Source organism: Toxorhynchites rutilus, chromosome 2, assembly GCF_029784135.1.
Source record: "Toxorhynchites rutilus septentrionalis strain SRP chromosome 2, ASM2978413v1, whole genome shotgun sequence".
In the NCBI taxonomy this organism is placed as follows: Eukaryota; Metazoa; Arthropoda; class Insecta; order Diptera; family Culicidae; genus Toxorhynchites; species Toxorhynchites rutilus.
Genome location: NC_073745.1, coordinates 181,239,481 through 181,265,400, shown reverse-complemented (window position 1 = coordinate 181,265,400; position 25,920 = coordinate 181,239,481). Strand labels below are relative to the sequence as shown.

At 39.4% G+C, this 25,920-nt stretch overlaps 2 protein-coding genes across 3 annotated transcripts in view; both read left to right on the top strand.

Moving 5' to 3' along the window:
• The window catches only part of LOC129770906 (serine protease inhibitor 42Dd-like), a 45,924-nt gene extending 31,331 nt beyond the window's left edge, over positions 1-14,593 (top strand). The window contains exon 4 of one of the 2 annotated variants that reach the window (XM_055774091.1): positions 14,439-14,593. In XM_055774091.1, the coding sequence (XP_055630066.1) occupies positions 14,439-14,512 (74 nt within the window). In that variant the 3' untranslated portion in view covers positions 14,513-14,593. Of the gene's footprint in view, positions 1-14,433 lie in introns of both variants that reach the window. The other variant, XM_055774092.1, reaches the window with a different exon arrangement.
• Positions 14,594-19,774: 5,181 nt separating this feature from the next.
• LOC129770910 (neuroserpin-like) lies at positions 19,775-24,520 on the top strand. Its single transcript, XM_055774103.1, has 3 exons — positions 19,775-19,904; positions 19,966-20,107; positions 24,194-24,520. Exons 1-3 carry the CDS (start codon positions 19,779-19,781, stop codon positions 24,328-24,330), a joined length of 405 nt encoding a protein of 134 aa, XP_055630078.1. The 5' UTR covers positions 19,775-19,778; the 3' UTR covers positions 24,331-24,520.
• The last annotated feature ends 1,400 nt before the right edge of the window (positions 24,521-25,920 follow it).

Below are 25,920 nucleotides of genomic sequence, written 5' to 3'. Positions count from 1 at the left end.
TAGAGTTTTGACAAAGTGCTGGAAGAATTATTCGAAGGAGGCTCTGTGTGCTCTTGTAACTAGAAGCTTGGATTCTTATCCGGTATCGGGTGATTTAGAAACCAGGGCATCTTTTCTTACAGATTCTCTGCGAACATGTACTAAAAAACTAGTCAAACTTAAGATGGTCGAGACTGAAAACACGAGCTTTTGGTATTGTCTTGACTTAGTGCGAATGAAACGTACGAGGGATAGATGTTACAAAAAGTTTCGTAGAACTAATAGTGCTATCGATTGGCGTTATTATACAGTTGCTCGCAATAATTATTCGAGATCGTTGAAAAAAGCCAGAACAGATCATATCCAGAGAAAGATCGATCAGAACAAAAATAATAGCAAACAGTTGTGGAAAATTTTAAAAAGGTTGATGAAATCTAAAAACAGTTGCGATCCATAACTTTCGAGAATTCAGTTATAACATCAGAAAACCTAATAGCCAATAAGTTCGATTCATATTTCGTTGACAGTGTTTCACTTATTAATGAAAGTATCGATTTGGTAAGTGAACCTGACGAAATAGTACAGCCGACGGCCAGTAGATGTAAACTGGATTGTTTTCACCCAATAACTTTTGCGGACCTTAAAAGAATTTGTTTTGCACTAGAAAAGTCGGCTGGTATTGATGACGTCAATGCAAAAGTTGTTCAAGATTGCTTTCATGTTATTGGACATTCCCTGCTGGACCTGATAAATGATTCATTGAGAACTGGGCACGTGCCCAAAGTTTGGAAAGAATCTTTAGTGGTTCCAATACAAAAAATTGCTGGGACGATTAAATCCGAAGAGTTTCGTCCTATCAATATGTTGCACACTACAGAAAAACTGCTAGAATTAGTCGTTAAAGGCCAGCTGGTGAACTATTTGAATAATAACTCATTACTAGCACCAGAGCAATCGGGATATCGGGAATCACATTCCTGTGAAACCGCCTTGAATTTGGTGTTAGCTAAGTGGAAGGAATATATCGAGAACAAAGAAGCGGTCATTGCAGTGTTTTTGGATTTGAAACGCGCGTTTGAAACTATTTCCAGGCCCTTGTTGTTACAGAATCTGCGGCGCTTTGGTTTAGAGGGTTCGGCATTCAAATGGTTTGAAAGTTATTTGAGTAATCGAATACAGAGAACTGTTTTTGCTAATTCTGTTTCTGAACCAATAGCTAGTACGTTCGGTGTTCCACAAGGAAGCGTGTTGGGGCCTATTTTATTCATAATGTACATAAATGACATGAAACGAGTCTTACGTTTTTGTGATATAAATTTATTTGCGGACGATACAGTTCTGTTCATAGCAGCTAGAAAATTGGAATCCGCAGCATTGCACTTAAATGGAGATTTGCATTGTCTTAGTAGTTGGTTGAATTATAAGCAGTTAAAATTAAATGTTGGAAAAACCAAGTACATGGTATTTTCTTCGAGATATTATAACACCGAGTGTTTGGTAGAGATAGATGGTGAGACACTTGATCGCGTTAGAGAGATAAAGTATCTTGGTGTTACTATAGATGACAAACTGCTTTTTAAGTCTCACATAGATAATGTCATCAAAAAAATTGCAAAAAAATACGGTATCATGTGCCGTTTAAGAAATGAGTTTACAATTTCGAGTAAAATTAAATTATATAAATCAATAATATCGCCACACATAGACTTCTGTTCATCCATTCTTTTTCTTGCTACCGAAACACAAATGTTGAGGCTACAACGTTTACAAAATAAAGTAATGCGCTTAATTTTGCGTTGTAATAGATTCACTTCCTCAGCTTTCATGCTAAACACGCTTCAATGGCTATCTGTGAAGCAAAGGATTGTATATTTAACTATGGTGTTCGTTTTCAAAATTATAAATGGATTGCTGCCTCGATATTTGTGTGATCGAATTGAAAGAGGAAGTGATATTCATAGATATAATACCAGAAATGCAGACGAAGCACGAACGCCTAACTTCTTAAGTAGAGTGTCACAGAACTCCCTATTTTTTAAAGGTGTAACTTATTTCAATTCGATGCCTAGGCACATTAAAAGAGCAACCACATTAGTGGATTTTAAACGACAGTGTATTTCACATATCAAAAATGTAATATAAATGGTTAAATTGTAATGAACGAAGTTGTTTTCAACGAATTGTGTTTGTGTATGTGTATGAAAGAATGAATTGCCATCTTCGTCCCAATGATAATGAAGGATTTTTTGTATGTTTATAGAAATGAAAAGAGAAAAAAAAGAAAATAGAAAGTAGTCTACATAAGTTTGAGCACGCGCGCGATAATGCAGCCATGAGAAATCTGAATTGTGATAACGATTGGAACATGGTAGAGTTTGTTCTTATTGTGGAATTGGATATGTTAGTTTCGTTAAAAAAAAGCACAACTATGATTGGGGTTCGTTTAAGATCGAGGGAACGACTGTTGTCAAGTAAAGAAGGCTCAATAGCTATTTCTGAAGGATCAAGCAGACAACCGTCAGAATGAAGGGATAGGCTACAACCTGAAATTCACCCAACGGGTCAAATGTTCGATTAATCTGAAGAGTTAATAGTCTGACAATTTTGGCAGTCAGGTTACAGTGAACTCAGAAGATGCTATGGTATAGCTTGACGGGACAGCAAGCGTTTCTTCTTGAGATTTGACTGAACTGAAAGATTTGCTGTGACTTCTTACAAACATGTCCGAAGAAACTTTTGAATAGACGAAGCTAAGTGAAATACCGATATCACAAAGAGGTGATTTCATATCTGCAAATTAAATCAGTTCGTTCTTATTTGTAAAACTGGTTATGTATTAATTAATTATCAACTAGATAATCGACCAACTCAAACCTATGTAGGGGAATGAGGCGGGACCTTCATTATTATTATTATTATTATTAAAAACTAGCAGTTAGCAGTTATCACACCCCTTCCTTCATTAATCAAGGACATTTATGAGACTAAAATAAAATCGTGTGACATATGATGAAACCATTAAATGCGGATAATGGAAATCCAACTTTACCTTTTGTATGAAATGATTATCATACCGTTCCGTTGATCCGAAGCAGAATGATTAACGCTTAAAGAAGGAATGGATTCCTCCTTGGAATTACTCGGCGAAAATAATGGCCTTTTACAACAATTAGAAACGACAAACGGTTGCGGCATTCGCACACAAATCTTTTTATAATGCAGCTTTCATCAAGGTGATTTCTCCGATATGGGGAAATATCCACTACATCATGTCATATATTTCGTATTCTTCATTATCAAATCCATAGTCAATGGCACCCATCGGTATCGAATTATCATCGACACCACGATTTTCGCTAAATGCTCCTTTCAGTTCGGCCTGCAGAAACTTTTCTGGAAACTAATCCATCAAATTTGGTGTCCCTGAAAAGGGCCGTTGATTATATGCTAAGGTAATAGCACGCTCTCCTCATATACGACGAGCCAACTGATTGTCCTTGGGCAAGATGTGATGCGTTTTGCGTGGATAGCACACAAATTGGTATCTTCGAATAGGCCTCCTGCAGTGCCAGAACCGCGGAACTTTGGAAGCACATGTCGGTTTTGAAGTCCTGGGCAATTCCACGAACCAAACCCTGCAAAGCGATGTGGCTTCTTCACAACTGCGGCTGGTGCGCTTTTATGAACTGCTCTTGTTGTGCCTTACCACCGGTAGATTTACGAGCTGTGTGCTTGGTCCCAATGAAACGAGTCCTCGCGGTACGAGGTAAAAAATGAACGAAAGCAAAGGAAGCGTCATGTTTTATACCCATCCGTTCGGTTCAACTACAGAAGAGAGATGGATTCGGAAAAGAAGACCATAATGCATAGGCGTCTGAGTGCAACCGTCCTCATCTCACATCGCCGCATCAACTGTATTGATTTCCACATTGTATGCGAGTTTATATACGGTTTCAATAACCTGTTTTCTAAGCAATTTTACAGCAATTGAAACAAGTTTTCGGGTCAATTCATATAACTCGTGGACATTTTGTCTTTCGAATGATATGCATACCATGAATCGCTGCTAATTCAGCAATATACACCGTGGGAGATGCTAAATAATACGTTGAACACTCCAAACCCTGTGGACTCGTTCATAGAGGATCCATCGGTAACGTACATATTGTCACAATTGGCATCCCCAAATATTGCATCGAAGATCGTTGGAACGAACTCCGAACGATGATAATCTGGAATTCTATGGATATCCTGCTCCATGGACAGATCAAACACACAGAGGAATTGATGTAGTCAGGGAAACAAACACGTTTGGGAATATACGAAGAAAGAACAACCTGAATGGAGATTCATTATATGAACCAGACTTCCTGTGCGCGCTCTTTATTTTCGAGAGACGAGTAACGATTTTCTCTTCCTCACAACCCTTCCATGTGCAAGCGATGAGATCGGGCTTTAGCACACGGGCTTGGGATTTGCTCTTTCTCTTTTCTTTCGTAAAGTATTGAGAGGTGTTCTGAATTTCGTATTGATTTTTTCCTCCTCACAACCTCTTCATGTGCAAGCGATGAGACCGGGCTTTAGCACACAAGCCTGCTCCTTGTCTTCTCTTTCGTAAAATATTGAGATGCGCTCAAGAATATCTCGTTGCACCTCAACATGAGCGATGCACATTTGTTGTATGCATGTAAGGCCAGGCGCAAATTGAGACGCGTATAGCGCGAGTAACTTGCCGCGATATAGCGCCTGTTTTTGTGGCTACTGAAAACAGATAGAACGCGTGCTATGCGAAATCTCGGAAAATCTAATATAAACTCATGAACCCAGAGTGAAAATTTAGCTCGATCAGCTGTTCAAAATTTCCGGTTCCCCATGACCCTATCATAACTTTATACCGGATGTGGAACCGAAGAGATAATGAATTAAAGCGACCTTTTATTTGGAGAACGCCTGCCAAAACCCCGAGATTCATGGTATGCTTTGAGGGCATACATCCCAACGTAATACGGAGACAAAGATACTAAACTTGCTCGAGTTTATGGGAAACAAACTGGTTTGTTTATGCTTCCTAGAAAAGACCACCATCTCTGTTTTCTCCGTGGAGAACTCAATCCGTAGACCAATGGCCCAGGTTGAAAAATTGTTCAAAGTATCTTGTGAGAGTGCTTGCAGGTCGGATTCGTTTGATCCTACGACAGACACGCTTTATCAGATCCCCGGTCAAGATGCGATCGTTTCCGAGTTCAAGCAGCTGAATAAATCCAAGCCTAATTATAGCCGATACTTCAGGCCCATTATTTATCCCAAGGCATGTCAAGAAAATTTCCAACGCGAAAAAATCCATGACCGATCAGGAATTGAACCCAATACCTATGCGCTTCACTAGATACCCGACAACAACCTGCTAATGCGATTATTTTCGAGACCAGACAGCTGAGCAAACCTAAGCCTAATTCCAGCCGATAATTCACCCTACACCCAAAGTTAATTTTTAGCACATGTTATGACATCCCGATTTATTACATTAAATGAGCCGAAAAATAACAGAAAATGCTCTACTCCCCAATACGTGTATATAATTTGTAAAATACATATGAGAGAGCCATTTGAGACAATTTGAGCGTGCGGAACAGGAGACACATTGAAATGAAAGCATATGAAAGTTTTTTGTGTAGTTTGCCAAATACACGGCCCAGACAGAGAAAGATATCTATTCTCGTTTATGCTCTTCTTTTTCCTCTTAGAAAACATTTTCCAACTTCTTTTTATGATGAGGTGTAATATTATCACGTTTTCATACAACAGCACGAGTAGCTATATGGATAGCATGGTCGTGTGAAAGAACTTTGCATTCCAGTCGGCCTTGATTCGATCCCCATTGACGTCGCATGGATTTTTTTTAGGAACTATCCTAAATTAAATGAAAAAAGAAAAAAGAAAGAGATGTCTGCCCCCATCAGAGCTTGGAAATATTGAGCTTGTTAAGCAACATTGAAAATATATTTTTATCAGTGTAACGCGTTTATTTTGCTTGTCGATGCTACTGTCATTCATTCGACGGCAAACAAATTTACAACTGTGTTCATTCATATTCATTCTGTGCTCTCTGAGCTTTCCTCAAAGCTCGAGTCATGAGAATTCATTCACATTTATTCATTGACATTGAATTGTCAGGAATGTTGTGACTGTTCATTTTCAGTATCCCGATATGTGTGTGATTTTCTCATTGAGTCAGTGCCTTGCTTACTCAGTTGTTTTTGAAGTTACTCCGAAAGGGCAACGCAAATCGGTGGCGCAAGCGGAAATGCCAACAAAAGAGCAAGATCTGCATGCACACTCACAGCTAAGGATTGCTTAGGCTTGGACGGCGAGGGGGCATTCTGCAGAATCGACCCAAGCAGCGAATGCAAACTGTGTCAGCCAAAGCTGGATGTTGGCAATTTCATCCGCTAATCCTATAGCATAGTTTGATCCGTTTGCAAAAGGAAGCTCGAAATATTCCCATTGCGGTCGTGTCTTGGACACCACCATTTTATGTCCGTGTGTTCAGAATTTAAAAAGAATTAAATGTTTGAAATTTGAGTCAAGACGGTATTTTTTACATCGGAATTCTTCTTTTGAAGCATTTCTGACAAGTGGATTTGGAACTGCATATTCACTATGTAAAATGAAAGCAATTTAACTGAGACGGAACCCTTGCATGCTTGAACAATTTAATTTATTGTCACTATTATGAGCATTCTGTACTTTCTTATCTTCCTCAACGAATTTCTCCGTTTCGTCAGTGTCCGAGAACGATGCTGATAGTGAATGAACTGGTATGTTAATGTCAATGAATGACAAAACTAGGGATATTTTGTTTTGCTCACATTCCGTGAACGCAGAACAGAACGAAAAACAGAATTAAAAAAAACTGGATGAATCAACTGTGAGTGGCTTGCTGTGATTGTGAGGTTTGGCGTTGGTTCATTTTCGGTATCCCGAATGCAATGGTATAATGATCGAATGTGGCCGGAAATTCAGCTGAAAAGATTGATGTGATACAGATATTTCCAAGCACTGGCCCCCATACATACAAACCTTCTTTAAACTTTTAAAACAGCTCATTATTTGGGCGTTTGAACCCTCCAGTACACGAAAAAGCATTATTTCTACCAAACGGCGATTATGTAACAAATCGAGTCCAATGAGTTTACAGCGGTGCTCATAACTTGGAAAATCATTGGGATTACTCCAAGGTAATCGTCGTAGTGCAAACTTGACGAACTTGCGTTGATCAGTCTTAATGCGTTGAATGTTGTTTTGGTAGTATGGTGACCAGATTATTGATGCATACTCAATAATCGAACGAACCAAAGCGCAATAAATCGCTTTTATGCAATGAATGTCCGTGAATTGCTTAGTTGAGCGAAACAAAAATCCGAGTGTTTAGTTACTTTTGATGCAATATATGCGACATGATCACGAAACGTAAGCTCGAGCATCACTCCTAAGTCCTTGAAGCAGTCAACCCGCTGTAGATTAATATCTCGAAGCATACAGTCATAACAAACGACAGAGCGTTTACGAGAATAGGATATAGCAGAATACTTGGTTGGGTTCAGAATCATTCCGAAAAAGAAGAATCTGTATATATCGTATTTATTTGATAATGCGATTGTAGGGCCCGAGCGATAAATTAGGTGTAAACGACCAAATTCCTAGATGTGGATCTTTTGGAAAAAAAAATCATGCTACTGCTCGGTAAGGTAACTTTTATAGGTATGTGATATGTGATTCAAAGATGATAATTTCGAATAGTTTGGAAACAGCACATAAGCAAGCAATTCCTGTATAATGTTTCACTTGCTTTTTGTTGCCTTTTTTGAAACCCGGGACGACAAAGAAGTTCATTCATATTTTCGGGAAAATTCCGCGCTGAATAGACCGACAGAATATGAGACTCAGCGGTTGAGATAGGCCTGTAGAGCACATTTTAAAGACAACAATTGGAATGCCACCAGGTTCAGGATTAGAAGAATGTTTTGGCAAGCATTCTCCACGATGTCAGAGTTTATTCAAGGTGATGATCCAATCAACGATAACTGAGGTACATCATTAGTTGCAGCGATATATTGATCAAGATCGAGACGCTCTTCGGTCACTCTTAAAATGACATCGGAAGAGCTCGCAGATATCTTCCCAGAAACGATTCGGGTTATTTTTCAAAGAAGATTGCATACGGTTTTGATATCTGGTGAACAAGGCTCTGTTCAGATGCTTTTAGTTGTTGTTAGCAATCACATAACGACTCTTCCAAAAAAACATCGTTTTCTTGCAAATTTTTAAGCGCTTCAAGCCAGGATTTGACCATGGTGGATGAGGAATAGCGCGATGTTCTAACTTTATAACGAATTGGTCAACCGCATAAAGCAACATGTTCGATAAGGTCCGACGATATCGACGATTGTCACCTAGAAATCCCAGATCAGGTGACAATCGTCACGTAAATTAACAGCAGGAATATGGTGAGAGTTCAGGCAAGCGAGATTTCTCACGACATGCGCCTGGTAGAGTCGTATGACATAAGTGACAATTGTCGCCTCACCTCACACGTCGCGCAGAATCAGGCCGACTAACACCTATCTCTCTCTTCCAATTCGCCAACTTACCTTTTCTTCTGCTCAGAAAGTTCTTGTTCGGCCGCATCGTTACTAACACACTAACCTGAAAACGTAACATAACGAATCCTTCAATAGTGGTTGTACTTTCATTCCATATCAAATCGTGAGCCCGCTTTGCTTCTTGGTAAAGAGCTGACCCTGAGGTTGAGTCTACCTCTGAGCTAGCGAGTTCGTTTTGGACGTATTGGATCTTGGTAGTCACAATTTTCGGATCATCATCTGTGACTAGAAATCCAGTATCGTCGGTGAAGAATACGTAGTGGACTCCATCTATCATCGCAATGTCACTAGTGTAAACACTGTACATCCTTGGACTGAGATCAGATCTACGCGGTACTCCAAAGTACTCCGGTACATCGACTCAAATTTAATCGACATAATGCAACCTTGTTTTGGCACAAAACAACGTCAAAAAAAAATTGTTCTGGGTCCGACTCGTTCATCACGGCTCTTGAATGTATTGTTCGGTGATGATGGCTCGCGACTGGGTAAATTAAACAAAAAATCCATGAGATAGATTTATTGTAGATATCAAATTGGTTTCATGTAATGAAAACACTTGCCGGTGTTATTATTCCCCCAAACTAGAGAAAACAGATTCATTAACGCTTCCTCCATCGATGATAAATTCATTATTTGGTTGGACCCACCACCAGTCGTCCTTGTTCTTATTATGAGTGATTTTGCGCCTCACCCTAAGTTTGGAACCTAGCCAAAACTGTTAACAAAATGGATTGATTGCTAAGAGTTATTCAATGTCCAATCACTGTTCGTTTTTTTTCCATACAATTATTTATTGAATCTTCTATGATGTGGAAATAACAATATTTGGTTATGCATTTGGTTTTACCATAATAATGAATTATATCTGTTATCAAATCTTATAGTTAAAATTTAACATGTGTGCTGGAGCACAACAATAACGTTTGACCAATTTGAATAATAAAGGTTTTTTCCTTCAGACGTGAAACAATAGGTTGACCGAGTCGCCTTGCTAATGGGTTTGGATGATTCTTTAACTTTTCCGCATATTTCCTCCTCGCTTTATGAAGTTCTTCTTTAACCGTCGCCATCCTTAAGTCTCGACGTATGACACTATTGCGGATGTACCAAGGGGCGCCAGTAATTTGTCTTAGTAGCTTATTTTGTACTCTCTCGATAATTTCGATGTTACTTGCTGAAGCTGTTTGCCATAGTTGGCAGCCGTAATACTAAATAGGTTTCAGCATGCATTTATATAGAAGTAGTTTGAACTCAAGTTTTAATTTCGACTTCCTCCCGATTAGCCAATGTAATTGATTTGCTCCCATCTTCAGTTGCGTTTTCTTTGTTTCTATATGTTTCTTCCAGGTGAGACGGCGATCTTAGTGTACACCGAGATATTTTATTTCATTCGATTGGGGCACTGCAGATCCATTGAACTTGATTTGTGGACATGTGTTCTGATTAAGTGTGAACGTAACATGGATACATTTTGTTTCGTTTACTTTAATTCTCCATTTTTGAAGCCACTTTTCCGCTACCGTTATATTAGGCTGTCAAAAAAGTCCTGCAGTATTTTTTTTAAATTTTCATTTGTTCATAAAATTAACGAGATGCCAACTTCATAATACCCCTGTTATAGAAGCTCGTTTCCTTATTGGCAAAAAACTCGGATAGCCAATTTTCACAGGCCTCTTTTGTGGCTAACTTCTGACTACCTAGCTCGTTCGCCATGGACAAAAACAGGTGGTAGTCACTTGGTGCAAGGTCCGGACTATACGGCGGATGCAAAAGAACCTCCCATCCGAGCTCCCGGAGCTTCTGGTGCGTCATCAAAGAAGTGTGTGGCCTGGCGTTGTCATGATGGAAGACACATTTCATTGCCGCATTTCATTGCCAGTCACCATCCGCTTCAGAAACGGGTCGATTTTGTTGCGATTCAGCAGCGATTCACATGCGTCGATACGGTCAAAGATGTTTTTTTTTGTCAACGTGTGTGGCACCCATACATCGAGCTTCTTTGTGAATCCAAGCTTCTTCAAATGGTTAATAACGGTTTGATGACTTACCCGATGCTACGGCTGCTACTATGCCGGTCTTTCTCGGCTAATTCAGCGATTTTGTCGCAATTTTCGACGACAGGCCTTCCGGAGCGTGGCGCATCTTCGACGACCTCTACACCAGAACGAAAACGTTGAAACCATCGTTGTGCGGTGGAAATGGAAACTGTATCGGGTCCATAAACTGCACAAATTTTATTGGCAGCTTGAGTTGCATTTTTGCCTTTGTCATAGTAGTACTGTAAAATATGTCGGATGTTCTCTTTATTTTGCTCCATATTTGCGACACTATAACTCACGAACGACTTAACCAAACAAAACACTGTCAAGGACTATATTATAGCGCGCAAAAATACCTTTCCAACAAGCTATAGTATGACTTGATACAATGAATATAACTAGAACTACGCGCTTACAACGACACCTCGCGGAAATACCGCAGGACTTTTTTGACAGCCTAATATGTTCCTGGAGATCCCGTGAAGCAATCGTTCTATTTTTGTGACTGCTGAGGATTGCGGTGTCATCTGCGAATGTTGTAGTCATTAAGTTCTGCGCGATCGGGAGATCAGCTGTATAGATGAGATAGAGAATCGGTCCAAGGACACTGCCCTGTGGAACACCAGCATAAATTTCTCGCTCTGGTGATAGAGCCTGGTTATACCGAACATGAAACTTTCTTCCCAGTAGATAAGAACGCATAATGTCATACAATTAAGGTAGCATATTTTTAATTTTATAGAGCAGTCCTTCGTGCCAGACTTTGAAGCTACATCAAGAAAAAGCGCTGAGAAATATCCGCGGCCTTCGTATACTTTACGAATTTCTTCTACCAATCGGTGCACTTGTTCAATAGTGCCATGTTTTGCTCGGAATCCGAATTGATGTTTCGGGATCAATCTTTCAATCTCGGGCGTTGATTTTATTAGGATAATTTTTTCGAACACTTTTGAGAAGATTGGAAGGATGCTGATAGGTCTATAAGATTCCACTTTCTGGGCGTCTTTCCCTGGCCTAGGAATCATAATAATGGTAGAAATTTTCCATGCTTGTGGGAAATATCCTCTATAGGTCATCGCGTTGAAAATTCTCGTGAGATGTTTTATTGCCAGATCTGGCAGTTCCTTGATCATCTGTCTGTTGATGTGGTCAATGCCGGGTGACTTTTTCACAATGATGTGATTTTTGATAACGTGTCTCACCAGTCGGTGTTTGATTTTCATTTTGTTTTGATTTGTTGCACCATAAAATTCGATCGTTTCTTCATTAGGTGCCGATTGATTCGGGGTGAAAACTTGATGAATATGGTTTGCAAAAGTAGCTGCTTTTTCATCATCACTTCTGGCCCATTTCCCAGAGGATATTCTGAACGGCGGGATCTATAACTGAGGCCGTTTTAGATCCTTAGTTGCCTTCCGTAGCGAGTAGTTAGTATCTTGATTTGGCGACAATTCAGTGAGGTAATGATGGAATTTTTCATCTTTCTCGTCTAGTAATAGCTTTCTTAGTTTACGTTGTGCCATATTGAGTTGGTTTTTAGATTCTGGCGATCGTTTGTTTTGCCAGATACGTCTTAGGCGTCGTTTTTCTGCAACTGCTGCTTTTATGTTTGAGGCAGAAACAATTTTTCTGTATTTCAGGATCTTCATAGGTGAGGTAGCTATCCTCGCAGCAATTTTCATGAGTTCACTGAGCTGGTTAACTGTGGCCTCGATATGATGTTCATTATCCAGAGGTAAATCAAGCATGTTAGAGGAGATGTATGTCTTATATGTTGTCAAGTTCGTAAAGTTCGTTAGTCCAGAAGCATTGGTGAGTGATCAGATGATAAGTCCAGAAGAAGCTCAGATCGAATTCGTTTACTATTAATGTTTTTGTGACAGCGAAGTCTAGCAGGTCCGGAAGTCGTGCAAGATCCTCTGGCCAGTGTGTTGGTTCGCCGCATGATGCAATGACATAGCCAGAGTCAGTGATGACGTTGTATAAATCGCGACCACGAGTGGTAATCAGCCTTGATCCCCAGTCGCCAGCGACAATAAATCGGTGCCCTTGAAGTGAGAAGAAGTCTTTCAGTTCCTCCTCCGAAGGGTGGTGGTTCGGCGATGAGTAGAATGCTGTTAGTACTAATTTCTCTGATTTACTCTCTATGCACACAGCCGCTGCTTGGATATTTAGAGTACTGTGAAGGTGCCATAAATAGTGTGGAATATCTCGTTTAATGAGGACCGCAGCCCCTCCTCTTGCTGACCCGTGCGGGTGATTTGTACAATAACCCGTGACTCTGATGTTGTAGTGATCCGTCAGATGAGTTTCGTTGATGAGAAAAACGTCGATGTCGTGTTGGTCCACGAATAGTTTAATTTCATTCAAATGGTTATGAATCCCGTTTGCATTCCAATAGCAGATTTTCAAAAAAAATATTTTGAGCATTGCAGTTTTTGGATGAGGCTGGCTGCGCAACATTTCTTGCATCATTGTTTGCATTGATGTCATGAGTTGCATAATTGAACCCATAAATACTTGTAGTTGGTCCGCGGGAGGAATTATTGGTCCCTATACGATGTGCTAGGTGAAGGCGTGAAACCAGGAGGTTGGGGTTTCGGGAGTGTGACTGATTTTACCACTGGTTGCAGAATTGGCTGATCGTTTACTGGCCTGCTAGTTGCAGCTTTTTGTCGAGATTCTTTCGGTTTTTTCTTCAAGGTTGTGTATACAGGGCACCCCCTATAGTTTGCCGTATGGTTTCCACTACAGTTGCAGCATCTTTTTTCCTCTTTTGCTGTTCTTGGGACTGGGCATTTTTTTTTGTCTCGCGAATACCACTGCAAACTACGCAGACTGTTGGAAGGTTGCAATAACCTTTGGTATGCCCGTACTCTTGGCAGTTGTGACACTGCACGGGGACAGTCCATTTGTGTGGCTCTTCAAACATCACTACTCGATTTAAAAGGTGGGTGATTTTATAAATCGGATGCACCTCGCCAGGCTTCAATTTTCTTGTTGATGGCTCGAGTTCCACTCTATAGAGAGATCTTGCCGACAGCAATCTCTGCGTTTGTGGCCATGGTTACCACGACATCGAACACGTTGTTTGGTCGTGCGAGTTGTATCTTGTCGCCAGATCGAATTTAGAAAACTCCCTTCGGGCTCGAGGAAAGCAGCCCAATGTGCCGGTGACAGATGTGTTGGCTCAGTTAGACTTTGATTACATGTCCCAAATACATGTTTTCCTTAAAGCTATCGGTTCCCTTCCTACTAACATTAGAATAAGTTAAATTGTAAATACATATTAGATGTAAGGATAGTTTTAAGAATTGAGGGTGAAGTGTCAGTGTGAATGAGAATGTGAATGTGAATGTGAGTGTGAGTGTGTACACACATCTCCTTACATCCCATCCTTTCCCTAATGAAAATGTGTCATCCTTCTAAACTCGAGTCGACCGCGAGTAATCGGTTTCCTATTTTATTAACCATAGAATTAAGGAAACATGTTAATATATGCTAGTAGAAAAATAGTTAAGATTTAGTCTCCTTTAAACTTATGCAACTGAGCCTGTAAAAATAAACGGAAAGAAAAAAAAAGAGTTATTCAACTTGCACTTAACTTCCTCTCGGCGGTTTAGTTTTTGGTCATTCATTGCCGCCCGCTTCAAGAACCGAGAGTATTAAAGTCGGTTGCCGGAGTTCTCCAAATATCCACATAACGCTCCTATGCGCAAAGCTTCACAGAAATTTCATCTCTTTTCCAGCGCAGAATGTGCTTTCATCTGGGCCACAAGAAATCCACACTGCTACAAATTGAGTATCTTGATACATACTGTACCGTGATGCATCGAAATCCGGACACTTAAGCGCTCACGATGATAACATCAACTACTGAAAAATATTGAAAAGCATATAGAAAAGCATGAAACAGTTCCATTCCAACAGAATTGAAAGACATCCATGTAAGTATCCCAGAAATCCACAAAATCATGTTATATTTATTTAAAATTTATAAATTTCTTCATTGTACAGTAATTTTAAATTCGGACACTTTTTTGATCATGATTTGAATTCCGGACACTTTTGCCTCAAATTCCGGACACATTTTGTGAGTAGCATTTCGTTGAGAGAAATTAGTTATTGATTTTTGTAAAGCTTATTATTTCATTGTTACCCCGATTGATTCGGGGTGAAAACTTGATGAATATGGTTTGCAAAAGTAGCTGCTTTTTCATCATCACTTCTGGCCCATTTCCCAGAGGACATTCTGAACGGCGGGATCTATAACTGAGGCCGTTTTAGATCCTTAGTTGCCTTCCGTAGCGAGTAGTTAGTATCTTGATTTGGCGACAATTCAGTGAGGTAATGATGGAATTTTTCATCTTTCTCGTCTAGTAATAGCTTTCTTAGTTTACGTTGTGCCATATTGAGTTGGTTTTTAGATTCTGGCGATCGTTTGTTTTGCCAGATACGTCTTAGGCGTCGTTTTTCTGCAACTGCTGCTTTTATGTTTGAGGCAGAAACAATTTTTCTGTATTTCAGGATCTTCATAGGTGAGGTAGCTATCCTCGCAGCAATTTTCATGAGTTCACTGAGCTGGTTAACTGTGGCCTCGATATGATGTTCATTATCCAGAGGTAAATCAAGCATGTTAGAGGAGATGTATGTCTTATATGTTGTCAAGTTCGTAAAGTTCGTTAGTCCAGAAGCATTGGTGAGTGATCAGATGATAAGTCCAGAAGAAGCTCAGATCGAATTCGTTTACTATTAATGTTTTTGTGACAGCGAAGTCTAGCAGGTCCGGAAGTCGTGCAAGATCCTCTGGCCAGTGTGTTGGTTCGCCGCATGATGCAATGACATAGCCAGAGTCAGTGATGACGTTGTATAAATCGCGACCACGAGTGGTAATCAGCCTTGATCCCCAGTCGCCAGCGACAATAAATCGGTGCCCTTGAAGTGAGAAGAAGTCTTTCAGTTCCTCCTCCGAAGGGTGGTGGTTCGGCGATGAGTAGAATGCTGTTAGTACTAATTTCTCTGATTTACTCTCTATGCACACAGCCGCTGCTTGGATATTTAGAGTACTGTGAAGGTGCCATAAATAGTGTGGAATATCTCGTTTAATGAGGACCGCAGCCCCTCCTCTTGCTGACCCGTGCGGGTGATTTGTACAATAACCCGTGACTCTGATGTTGTAGTGATCCGTCAGATGAGTTTCGTTGATGAGAAAAACGTCGATGTCGTGTTGGTCCACGAATAGTTTAATTTCATTCAAATGGTTATGAATCCCGTTTGCATTCCAATAGCAGATTTTCAAAAAAATTATTTTGAGCATTGCAGTTTTTGGATGAGGCTGGCTGCGCAACATTTCTTGCATCATTGTTTGCATTGATGTCATGAGTTGCATAATTGAACCCATAAATACTTGTAGTTGGTCCGCGGGAGGAATTATTGGTCCCTATACGATGTGCTAGGTGAAGGCGTGAAACCAGGAGGTTGGGGTTTCGGGAGTGTGACTGATTTTACCACTGGTTGCAGAATTGGCTGATCGTTTACTGGCCTGCTAGTTGCAGCTTTTTGTCGAGATTCTTTCGGTTTTTTCTTCAAGGTTGTGTATACAGGGCACCCCCTATAGTTTGCCGTATGGTTTCCACCACAGTTGCAGCATCTTTTTTCCTCTTTTGCTGTTCTTGGGACTGGGCATTTTTTTTTTGTCTCGCGAATACCACTGCAAACTACGCAGACTGTTGGAAGGTTGCAATAACCTTTGGTATGCCCGTACTCTTGGCAGTTGTGACACTGCACGGGGACAGTCCATTTGTGTGGCTCTTCAAACATCACTACTCGATTTAAAAGGTGGGTGATTTTATAAATCGGATGCACCTCGCCAGGCTTCAATTTTCTTGTTGATGGCTCGAGTTCCACTCTATAGAGAGATCTTGCCGACAGCAATCTCTGCGTTTGTGGCCATGGTTACCACGACATCGAACACGTTGTTTGGTCGTGCGAGTTGTATCTTGTCGCCAGATCGAATTTAGAAAACTCCCTTCGGGCTCGAGGAAAGCAGCCCAATGTGCCGGTGACAGATGTGTTGGCTCAGTTAGACTTTGATTACATGTCCCAAATTCATGTTTTCCTTAAAGCTATCGGTTCCCTTCCTACTAACATTAGAATAAGTTAAATTGTAAATACATATTAGATGTAAGGATAGTTTTAAGAATTGAGGGTGAAGTGTCAGTGTGAATGAGAATGTGAATGTGAATGTGAGTGTGAGTGTGTACACACATCTCCTTACATCCCATCCTTTCCCTAATGAAAATGTGTCATCCTTCTAAACTCGAGTCGACCGCGAGTAATCGGTTTCCTATTTTATTAACCATAGAATTAAGGAAACATGTTAATATATGCTAGTAGAAAAATAGTTAAGATTTAGTCTCCTTTAAACTTATGCAACTGAGCCTGTAAAAATAAACGGAAAGAAAAAAAAAGAGTTATTCAACTTGCACTTAACTTCCTCTCGGCGGTTTAGTTTTTGGTCATTCATTGCCGCCCGCTTCAAGAACCGAGAGTATTAAAGTCGGTTGCCGGAGTTCTCCAAATATCCACATAACGCTCCTATGCGCAAAGCTTCACAGAAATTTCATCTCTTTTCCAGCGCAGAATGTGCTTTCATCTGGGCCACAAGAAATCCACACTGCTACAAATTGAGTATCTTGATACATACTGTACCGTGATGCATCGAAATCCGGACACTTAAGCGCTCACGATGATAACATCAACTACTGAAAAATATTGAAAAGCATATAGAAAAGCATGAAACAGTTCCATTCCAACAGAATTGAAAGACATCCATGTAAGTATCCCAGAAATCCACAAAATCATGTTATATTTATTTAAAATTTATAAATTTCTTCATTGTACAGTAATTTTAAATTCGGACACTTTTTTGATCATGATTTGAATTCCGGACACTTTTGCCTCAAATTCCGGACACATTTTGTGAGTAGCATTTCGTTGAGAGAAATTAGTTATTGATTTTTGTAAAGCTTATTATTTCATTGTTATTCTATTACAATCATAAACCAAATTAGATAAAGGGATTTGCTTCCTGAGATTTTCGACGACTTTTCTTAACATTTACACTCCACGATAATTCTTTCCATTTCGTTGAAAAGAATTCTGCTGCATCTTTTTTTGTGAATGAGTTGCGTTCCTTAATCTGATCTTCCAATGTATTGTTTAGTAATCCGAAGGGTTGTGCGATCTCCCGAATCGAAAATCCTTCCTCCATATTTTCTAGGACTTGTAGCATACCTTTATGCAACTCATTCAATAAGAAATTTCATCGTGAACTTTTGATCCGATCCGTCGAAAATCATCTTCTGGATATGTTTTGTGTTTATTCAAGCGGAATATCTTCCGGCATTCGCCTGGGTGAATCGCGTGACGTACGTGACATTTGTCATCTCATATCACACGCCGCGCAGAATCATGCCGTGAAAAGTATCGCCAGAAATATACCGCAATCTTAAATGAAAGCTGATTCATTTGAGCTGGTTAATATCAAGAAAACGTTTCGATCAATCGGTTCAGTGAATTTAATTGCAAAATTGTTACTTCCAGTGGGCTGTATTTTACCAACAATGACTGAAGCTGTAGATACAAAATTCATTCGTAGCATAAATGGTTTTGCATTGAAGCTATACAAAGTGAGTACCGAAATACAGTAAACATTCACTAACTGGGCGAAAAGGGAAGACCACTTATCGACATTCGCGTTTTAACTGGTCCGGCATGTTAAACGTCAAATAAAATCGAGGGAAACTTCAATGAATTGTTTGATTCGCATTGCTCCTGTAATTGGATAAACAAAAGGATTCCAATGGAAGTTTCGCATTGAGTGCGACAACAGGTATGACATATGATTTGACAAAATTATTTTTCTGTAGTTTAATCAATGTTTTTGTCGTTCGAAAATAATGTCTATTTTCATAACATTTAAAATTACATTCGAATGCCCCTCACAGCAAATCTTCCATTTGAATATGGCGTCGATTGTTTACGAAATTCTGCTTTTCAACTGGTCCAAAGACCAGTTAACGTTCGCCCAGTTAAACCAGGACCAGTTAGCGAACGATTACTGTATACGTTTTTCTTCTCTATGACTCATCAATGTCTACGAATGCTGCAATTGGCGCCATCCCTCACCATCTCCTTGAACTCCACTCAATCACAGCATAAATCTTTAATGGGAATGTTATTTTCTTCAATTGTTTCACAGCAAATAGTTTCTAACGAGACCAAAAATGTACGTCATGGAGCGATACCAAGTAGCACCAAGCTTTGGAGAAATTGCCACAAAAAATTTTCGTTCCGAAATTGACACCGTTGACTTTGAAAAGAAAGTAGAAACTGCCAAAACAATGAACCAGTGGGTAGAACAAAAGACGAATGAAAAGATTAAGGATTTGATTTCTCCAGACAGTCTTAACGACAAGATACGAATGGTGTTGATTAATGCTATCCATTTTAAGAATACATGGACGCATCAGTTCGATCCACAAAATACTAGACCAATGCCTTTTTGGATCAGACCGAATGAATCTACAGATGTTCCAACGATGAACACCAAAAAACATTTTCAATATGGTATTTTGGATAAACTAAAATCGACCGCTCTGCAACTCACCTACTTTGATAGCGATATAAGCATGCTTATATTGTTGCCGCATAAAAGAGATGGATTATGCAAAATTGAAAAAAAAACTTAAGGTGGCCGTACACTGTTTGCCAGGAGGTCAAATATTTGTTATTTTTTGACAGATAAGGTTTGATTTGATATTTGTACAAACACTATTTTGTTTGCCACTCTTCAATTTTCAACAGTAGTAAACAATATCAAACACCGAACATGGAAAAAATCAACTGAAATATTCAAGGTAACCTAACCATGTACCGACAGGTTCGAAGAGCAGACTGAAAAAATATTTTAGGCATCCAATAATTGAATATTTGCTTGCCGTGTTTTGTGTAGAATATATTTGATCTGTACACGTTGACCAAATTTTATCTGTCAAAAAGAGTCAAATATTTGGCTTCGGTCAAACAGTGTATGAGCACCCTTAGTAAACTCAGTATTTCAGATATTCTGAAGAAGATGCATACTAAAGAGGTAGAGCTTTCTCTGCCAAAATTTAGAATCGAATTCAATATGGATCTCAAGGAGATAGTCGAGAAAGTAGGAACTTATCGGGCATATTCATATTGAAACGGTATTTAATCAAATCTTTCATAAACAGCTCGGTATGGCGGGAATATTTTCCGATTCCGCCGACTTCAGTGAATTGCTGGTGCAAAAGGACCCTCTCAACGTATCCAAATTCGTACATAAAGCGTTCATCGAAGTGAACGAAGAAGGAACAGAAGCGGCAGCAGCTGGAGGTGAGATTTTCTTCATTATTGTAATACACCCATACCCCGCTTTACGGCCTATATACGTTCCTTGGTCGCTAAGAAAAAGCTAGCGAGTGCTACAAGTGACGGGAAAGCAGAGGTATCCGGAAATTGATGAGAGCGGAGTCGTTGGACAAATGGCAGTATGAATGGGATACGGCAGAAAATGGTAGATGGACGTACAGGCTGATACCGGTACTTTCGACCTGGTTGAACCGGAAACACGGTGAAGTTAACGCAGTTTCTGTCTGGACATGGCTGTTTCAGGCAATATCTACACCGGTTCGGGCACGCAGTTTCACTCCTCTGTCCGGAGTGTGGAGATATGGAGGAAACACCGGAGCACGTCGTTTTTGTTTGTCCCAGGTTCACCGAAAGGCGCGAGGGGCCGCCTGCACTTCATGTCGGGAATATTGTGGAGGAGATGTGTCGCGACGAGATGATCTGGAATGCCGTGAGCAGTGCAATCACACAAATCATGTCGGAGCTGCAGCGAAGGTGGAGGGCTGACCAAAGTGCTGACAACGCCCGACGGTGAAAGGTGAACAACGACGACGGCTGTTGCAAGAGATGGTACCTCACGAGAGTAGCTGTGACGGGGTGCGCGTTATGTTGGAGGGCACCACCTAATCGGCTCTCCGCTGGGAAGAGAAATCCTGCGAGGGTGACTGTGACGGGACGTGCGTCAAGTTGGAGGGCGCTTCCTAATCGGTGCACGTCTCGACAGGTAAACGGATACTGCCGCGGAGAACAGCAAAAGGCCTGCCTGACAACGCCTGATCGTGGCCTGGATGGAGGAACACCGGCGCTTCCTAATCGGTGCACGTCTCGACAGGTGGAAAACCCCGCGAGGGTGACTCTGACGGGTTGCGCGTCAAGTTGGAGGGCAATTCCTAATCGGTACACGTCTCGACGGGTAAGTGGATGCCAGCGAAGAGGACGTAAGCGCAGCGAACTGAAAAGCAGATAGAGAGGAAAAAATATTGAGAAAAAGGGAAGGACAAAGCTAGTCAGCGTTGAAAACTCGAAGAGTGCATGAGCACAGCCACCCCCTGAAGTAGTCGCCTAGATGTGGTCCCAGGGGGAATAAGGCAACGATTAGAGGGCTTGGTTTTTGTGGGTGCGATCCACTAGACGTCTGGGTTAACCCTTCCCAGATAAGGCTGGTAGATCGTTCCTCACCTCTATAAAAAAAAAAGAAAAAAGCTGTGTAACGAATCAATTATTCTTATATAAATGCATACAAATTCTGTTAGATCGGTTCCAACATTGTTCGGCGAAATGCCGTATAACGAGCGGCCGTATAGCGAGGTATGGGTGTATTAAGGGCTCATGCTAACTAGTGCACAAAAATAATAATTAGTATTTTTGAATACAGGTGTTACTATTGGCTGATTTTTTTCGAGCAAAATTTACGCCACAATTTTTGCAACAGTTATTTTTATTATTATTATTAAATGGGTTTACTTAGCTTAACCTGTGTGTATGTTTGTAACTTTATTTGAATGTAGCGTTGTCTGACATTAATAGAAATTTGACTCCCTTCCTGTTGACCGATTGATCTGAAATTTGGAACACACCTTTATCTTTGCTGTCATTATAAAACTACGTATTCCATGATCTTGAAAATCCAAAATGGCGACAATTTGGCCATCGCTGAAAAATGGGTGAATGACTTGACTTGGAGAACACAAAACATAATAAACAACATAAATTCGAAAAGGTCGCCGCTTCTAAATGGTCGACTATGTATTTTTTGCAATCCCTCAATATCGATATCAAATGAAATGATTTGACTAATAGATTACAGTACACCATGAAAATATTGCGAAGAAAATAAGGTAAGAATTAAACGATAGATTTTCATTATCCACAGTTAGTTGTTTCATCATATACCCCACGATTTTATTTTAGTCTCACCATTGCCCTAAATTAATGAAGGAACGGATGAGATAAATACTAACTGCTACGTAATTAGAGACGTAGCAGTTAGTATTTTCTATCTTTTGGTACATTAAACCGTTCAACCTAAAAAATCTTTTAATTACTTTATTTTCTTGTTTTTAGTAAATTATCTGTATCATCAGTAGACTTCTCTACATTAAAACCATTCAAAAAAAATATTTTGTTTTCATTTTTATTTCTTACCTAACTTTCTTCGGAATATTTTGACGATGTACTGTATTCTATTAGTCAAATCATTTAATTTTATACCAATATTGAGGGTACTTACATAGTCGACCATTTTGTGGTGGCGACCTTTTCGAATTTATGTTGTTCATAGTGTAGTGTATTATCCAAGTCACGCCATTCAGCCATTTTTCAGCGGTGGCCAGATTTAATTTTTCAAGATCATGGAATACGCAGTTTTATAATGACAGTAGAATTAAAGGTTTGTTCCAAATTTCAGATCAATCAGTCAACAGGAACGGGGTCAATTCTCTATTAATGTGGGACAGCCCTACAAACACTAAAACATTCATACAAACAGGGCAAGCCGAATGGAACCATTAAAAAGTAATTGTTCATTTGGGAACTGTGGACATCTTGGATTTGGACTTTTCATGATCTGCTGTGTTCTACCAGTCGAGCACATTCATTTGATACCCATATTGATGGGGTTCTGAAAAAATATGTAATCCGCCATTTTGTAATGGCCGCCATCTTGGATTTACATTTTTCATAAATAACTGTATTCTACAGTATTTGATACCCATATTGATGGGATTATGAAAAATATATATATGGCGCTATCTTGTGGTGGCGGCTATTTTGGATTTGCATTTTTCATAAATAACTGTATTCTATTAGTCAAGTTCTTTCATTTGATACCCATATTGATGGGGTTCTGAGAAAATATGTAATCCGCCATTTTGTAGTGGCCGCCATTTTGGATTTGCATTTTTCATAATTAACTGCATTCTGCATTTGATGCTCATATTAACTATTCAATATGGAATTATCATACAAATTATTCAAAATTTCCGAAAATCAAAAATACAATACTCTGGATAATCGAGTCTAAAATTCCGGATAATCGATTCTTCGGATAATCGAGTCCGACCTGTAATGGATTTTGAAAAATCTGTAAATCTGTATGAAAACCAAAAAAATATGTAATCTGTATCTACAGATTCTTGGTTCCGAAAAGTCTGAAAAATCTGTATAAATACAAATTATTCTGTAAATATGGTAACCCTGATCACGAGTGATTCTCCATTTTTCAGACAAACAGGCATTCATAAATTATAGGCTGGTTTAGAAGTTCCAAATGGTGTACTCTCGTATATCACGCATATCATATCAGTTCTCCATATATGTCTTCCTTAGAAGCTCGCTTCACTTCCTCGAATGCACTTGCCCATTCCCTTTTCCCTTTCCTATACATAAGCAGAATTCAGCACCTAATGATATCAGTTCACTACACTAGCTACACGAACTTCCCAAGAGAGCACTCATGGGCATAGAATACTCGATATACATCACCTGTCTATGAAGATATTACAACCCCTGGCTATGAAGATATTACAACCCCCTACAAACAATATTCCGGACGTCGTGGCAACGAAGGAGATAATGCTATTTTTATCTATAATATATTTCTGACATCATAGATTTATTTCACTGCTTATATTTATGTAGATCTCAACTATTTAAACTTGTGTTTAAAAATGATAAATGATCACTTCTTGTCTTCTGCATAATTGAATAAACAGAAAAAAAGATAGTAATGGTTTTAATGGAATTTTTGGAAACAAGTTCATACAGGAAACGATTTTTTTCAGGGCTTCCATTTGATGCATCAAAAGGGAAAAAATTACAGATTTAGAACAAAGAAAAAACTCAATTCAAATGCAATTACTACACACAACCACAGTCCTATGTCAAGAACCCGTCCGTGCCCCTAGGCCCAGACCCATAAACTTTTTTTGCGTCTTCCTTTCTTACATATCCGCATAAATCGCTTCTTTAAAAGAGCCATCGAGACTCTGGGCCGCTCACCGAAATAAACCGTTTGCCCATCTCTATTCTAATGTGCCTTGTACTAATTATTCAATCTTACTAACATTTCAGGTTTGTGGTTTCAAAATTCTTGCGCCCCACAACGCGTAAAGCTCACCGTGGATAGGCCTTTCTATTTTGTTATGTTTGATAGACGGAATAAAGTATCTGTTTTCAACGGCCGTATGCAAAACCCTATAGCAGTATAGATCCATATCAAAACTCACAAGTTCAAGTTTTCCCAAACAGTATTGATGTATTTACCAAAGTATATTTTTCAGTTTTTAACTAGCTATAATTCGTCGAGAAAGGCTAAGAGGATTCCTATATAACTAGTTACTGATAACAAACGGTATCTTGTAGTTTTAATTATAAATAAAGGCTTATTGTATAAATGGAGTAACAGTTACATTGTATGGAAAAAGGTGAAATTTCAACTAAACTGAACTTTAATCAAAGTGTTTGTTTACAATTGGACTACTAACGCCAATCTATCATGTGTTGCAAACGCGCAATAAGTACGACAATAAGTACGCATAGAAAGTTTCTATAGTAACGTATAAGCTATTGAAAAATTTAGATACTAAAATCATGATTGTGCCAAATACATGGAGGAACTATTGAGAGAAAAGAATTTGATTCAACAATTGGTGATCTAACGTACAAATCTACACCTAGTCGGCGCTGCGGTGAAAGTGATGATGGTTTTAAATTTTGCAATGTGAGTTAATGGAAGGCTCGTAGTTATTTCCATAAATCACAATGTTATAAATATAAAATATTATTTGATTGCGATTAGTTTATAAGAAATTTAATTCTGCGCAATTTTATATATAACATGTTATTTTCTGACCTCTTTTAGTAGTGAAAATTGTATAAATGTTGACAATGGTTGAATCAAAAAAGTAAATTCGAGAGTACAATCAAAAACAAGTTGAAAAATACGTGTTTCCTACATGTGAGAACTACCTTCGAAAACCGGAAGTAAAATATACGTGATTTGTTTTTGAGTTTCAGGTTACCTTATCATCATTTTCTTAGTTCAAAAACAAAATCCAGATGTCTCACCGATCGTTCACGTTTTGCGTTAGATCGCCAATTAAACAAGCTATATTCACTACATTAAATACATTATTTTTTATATTATGAATCGATACAGAATACCGAATACTTCCAAAAAACCGTACTTGGAAAAATGCAACAGACAAAAATTATCACCAAAAATTAATTTTAAGCTGGATATTTTTGAAACTCTCAGGGAATAAATAAAAACATATTCAACCTCTTCTCTTAGGCTAAATGCTCGCACCTTGGTCTTAACGCTACCCATCAAATCCTGCGTAACACTTGCGCCATCTTTCTCACATACTTTCATTCACTATTTCTTCAAATCCTGGTCGTTTTGAAGAACTTTCTGGAGCTTGCCTTTCTTAATTCATATTTTATCGCCGGCCGTTATGCACGACTTGCTGAATTGTCTGCTGGACGAAGCAGACGGAAGGATTGACCTTTTTGGCCACGTCCCGAATCGAAAGGTTCGGATTGCGCTTGATGTAATGCCTCACCTTCCTTGCTTCACGGAATCGGTCGTCCACGCCTTTCCTCCGCTGCCAGCCCGCCGCTGGGTCGACTGGGTCTCCATGAACGATTTTACCATACGGGACATGGTCGAATGGTCGATTCCCAACTGTTTCTATTTCCCATGGGAAATATTATCGACGCACTCATATACACCATCAACGACAATTACGACGTCAGCACGATAAGTCCAAGAGAATAGTTAACAGAACGGTGACGGT

Bases quoted from the DNA above. Each gene is read 5' to 3' on its own strand.
- LOC129770910 (XM_055774103.1), top strand. From the start codon at position 19,779: ATGAGCACCCTTAGTAAACTCAGTATTTCAGATATTCTGAAGAAGATG. The intron at 19,905-19,965 runs GTAGGAACTTAT...TTTCATAAACAG, and splicing joins TCAAGGAGATAGTCGAGAAA to CTCGGTATGGCGGGAATATT. The intron at 20,108-24,193 runs GTGAGATTTTCT...CTAACATTTCAG, and splicing joins AGAAGCGGCAGCAGCTGGAG to GTTTGTGGTTTCAAAATTCT.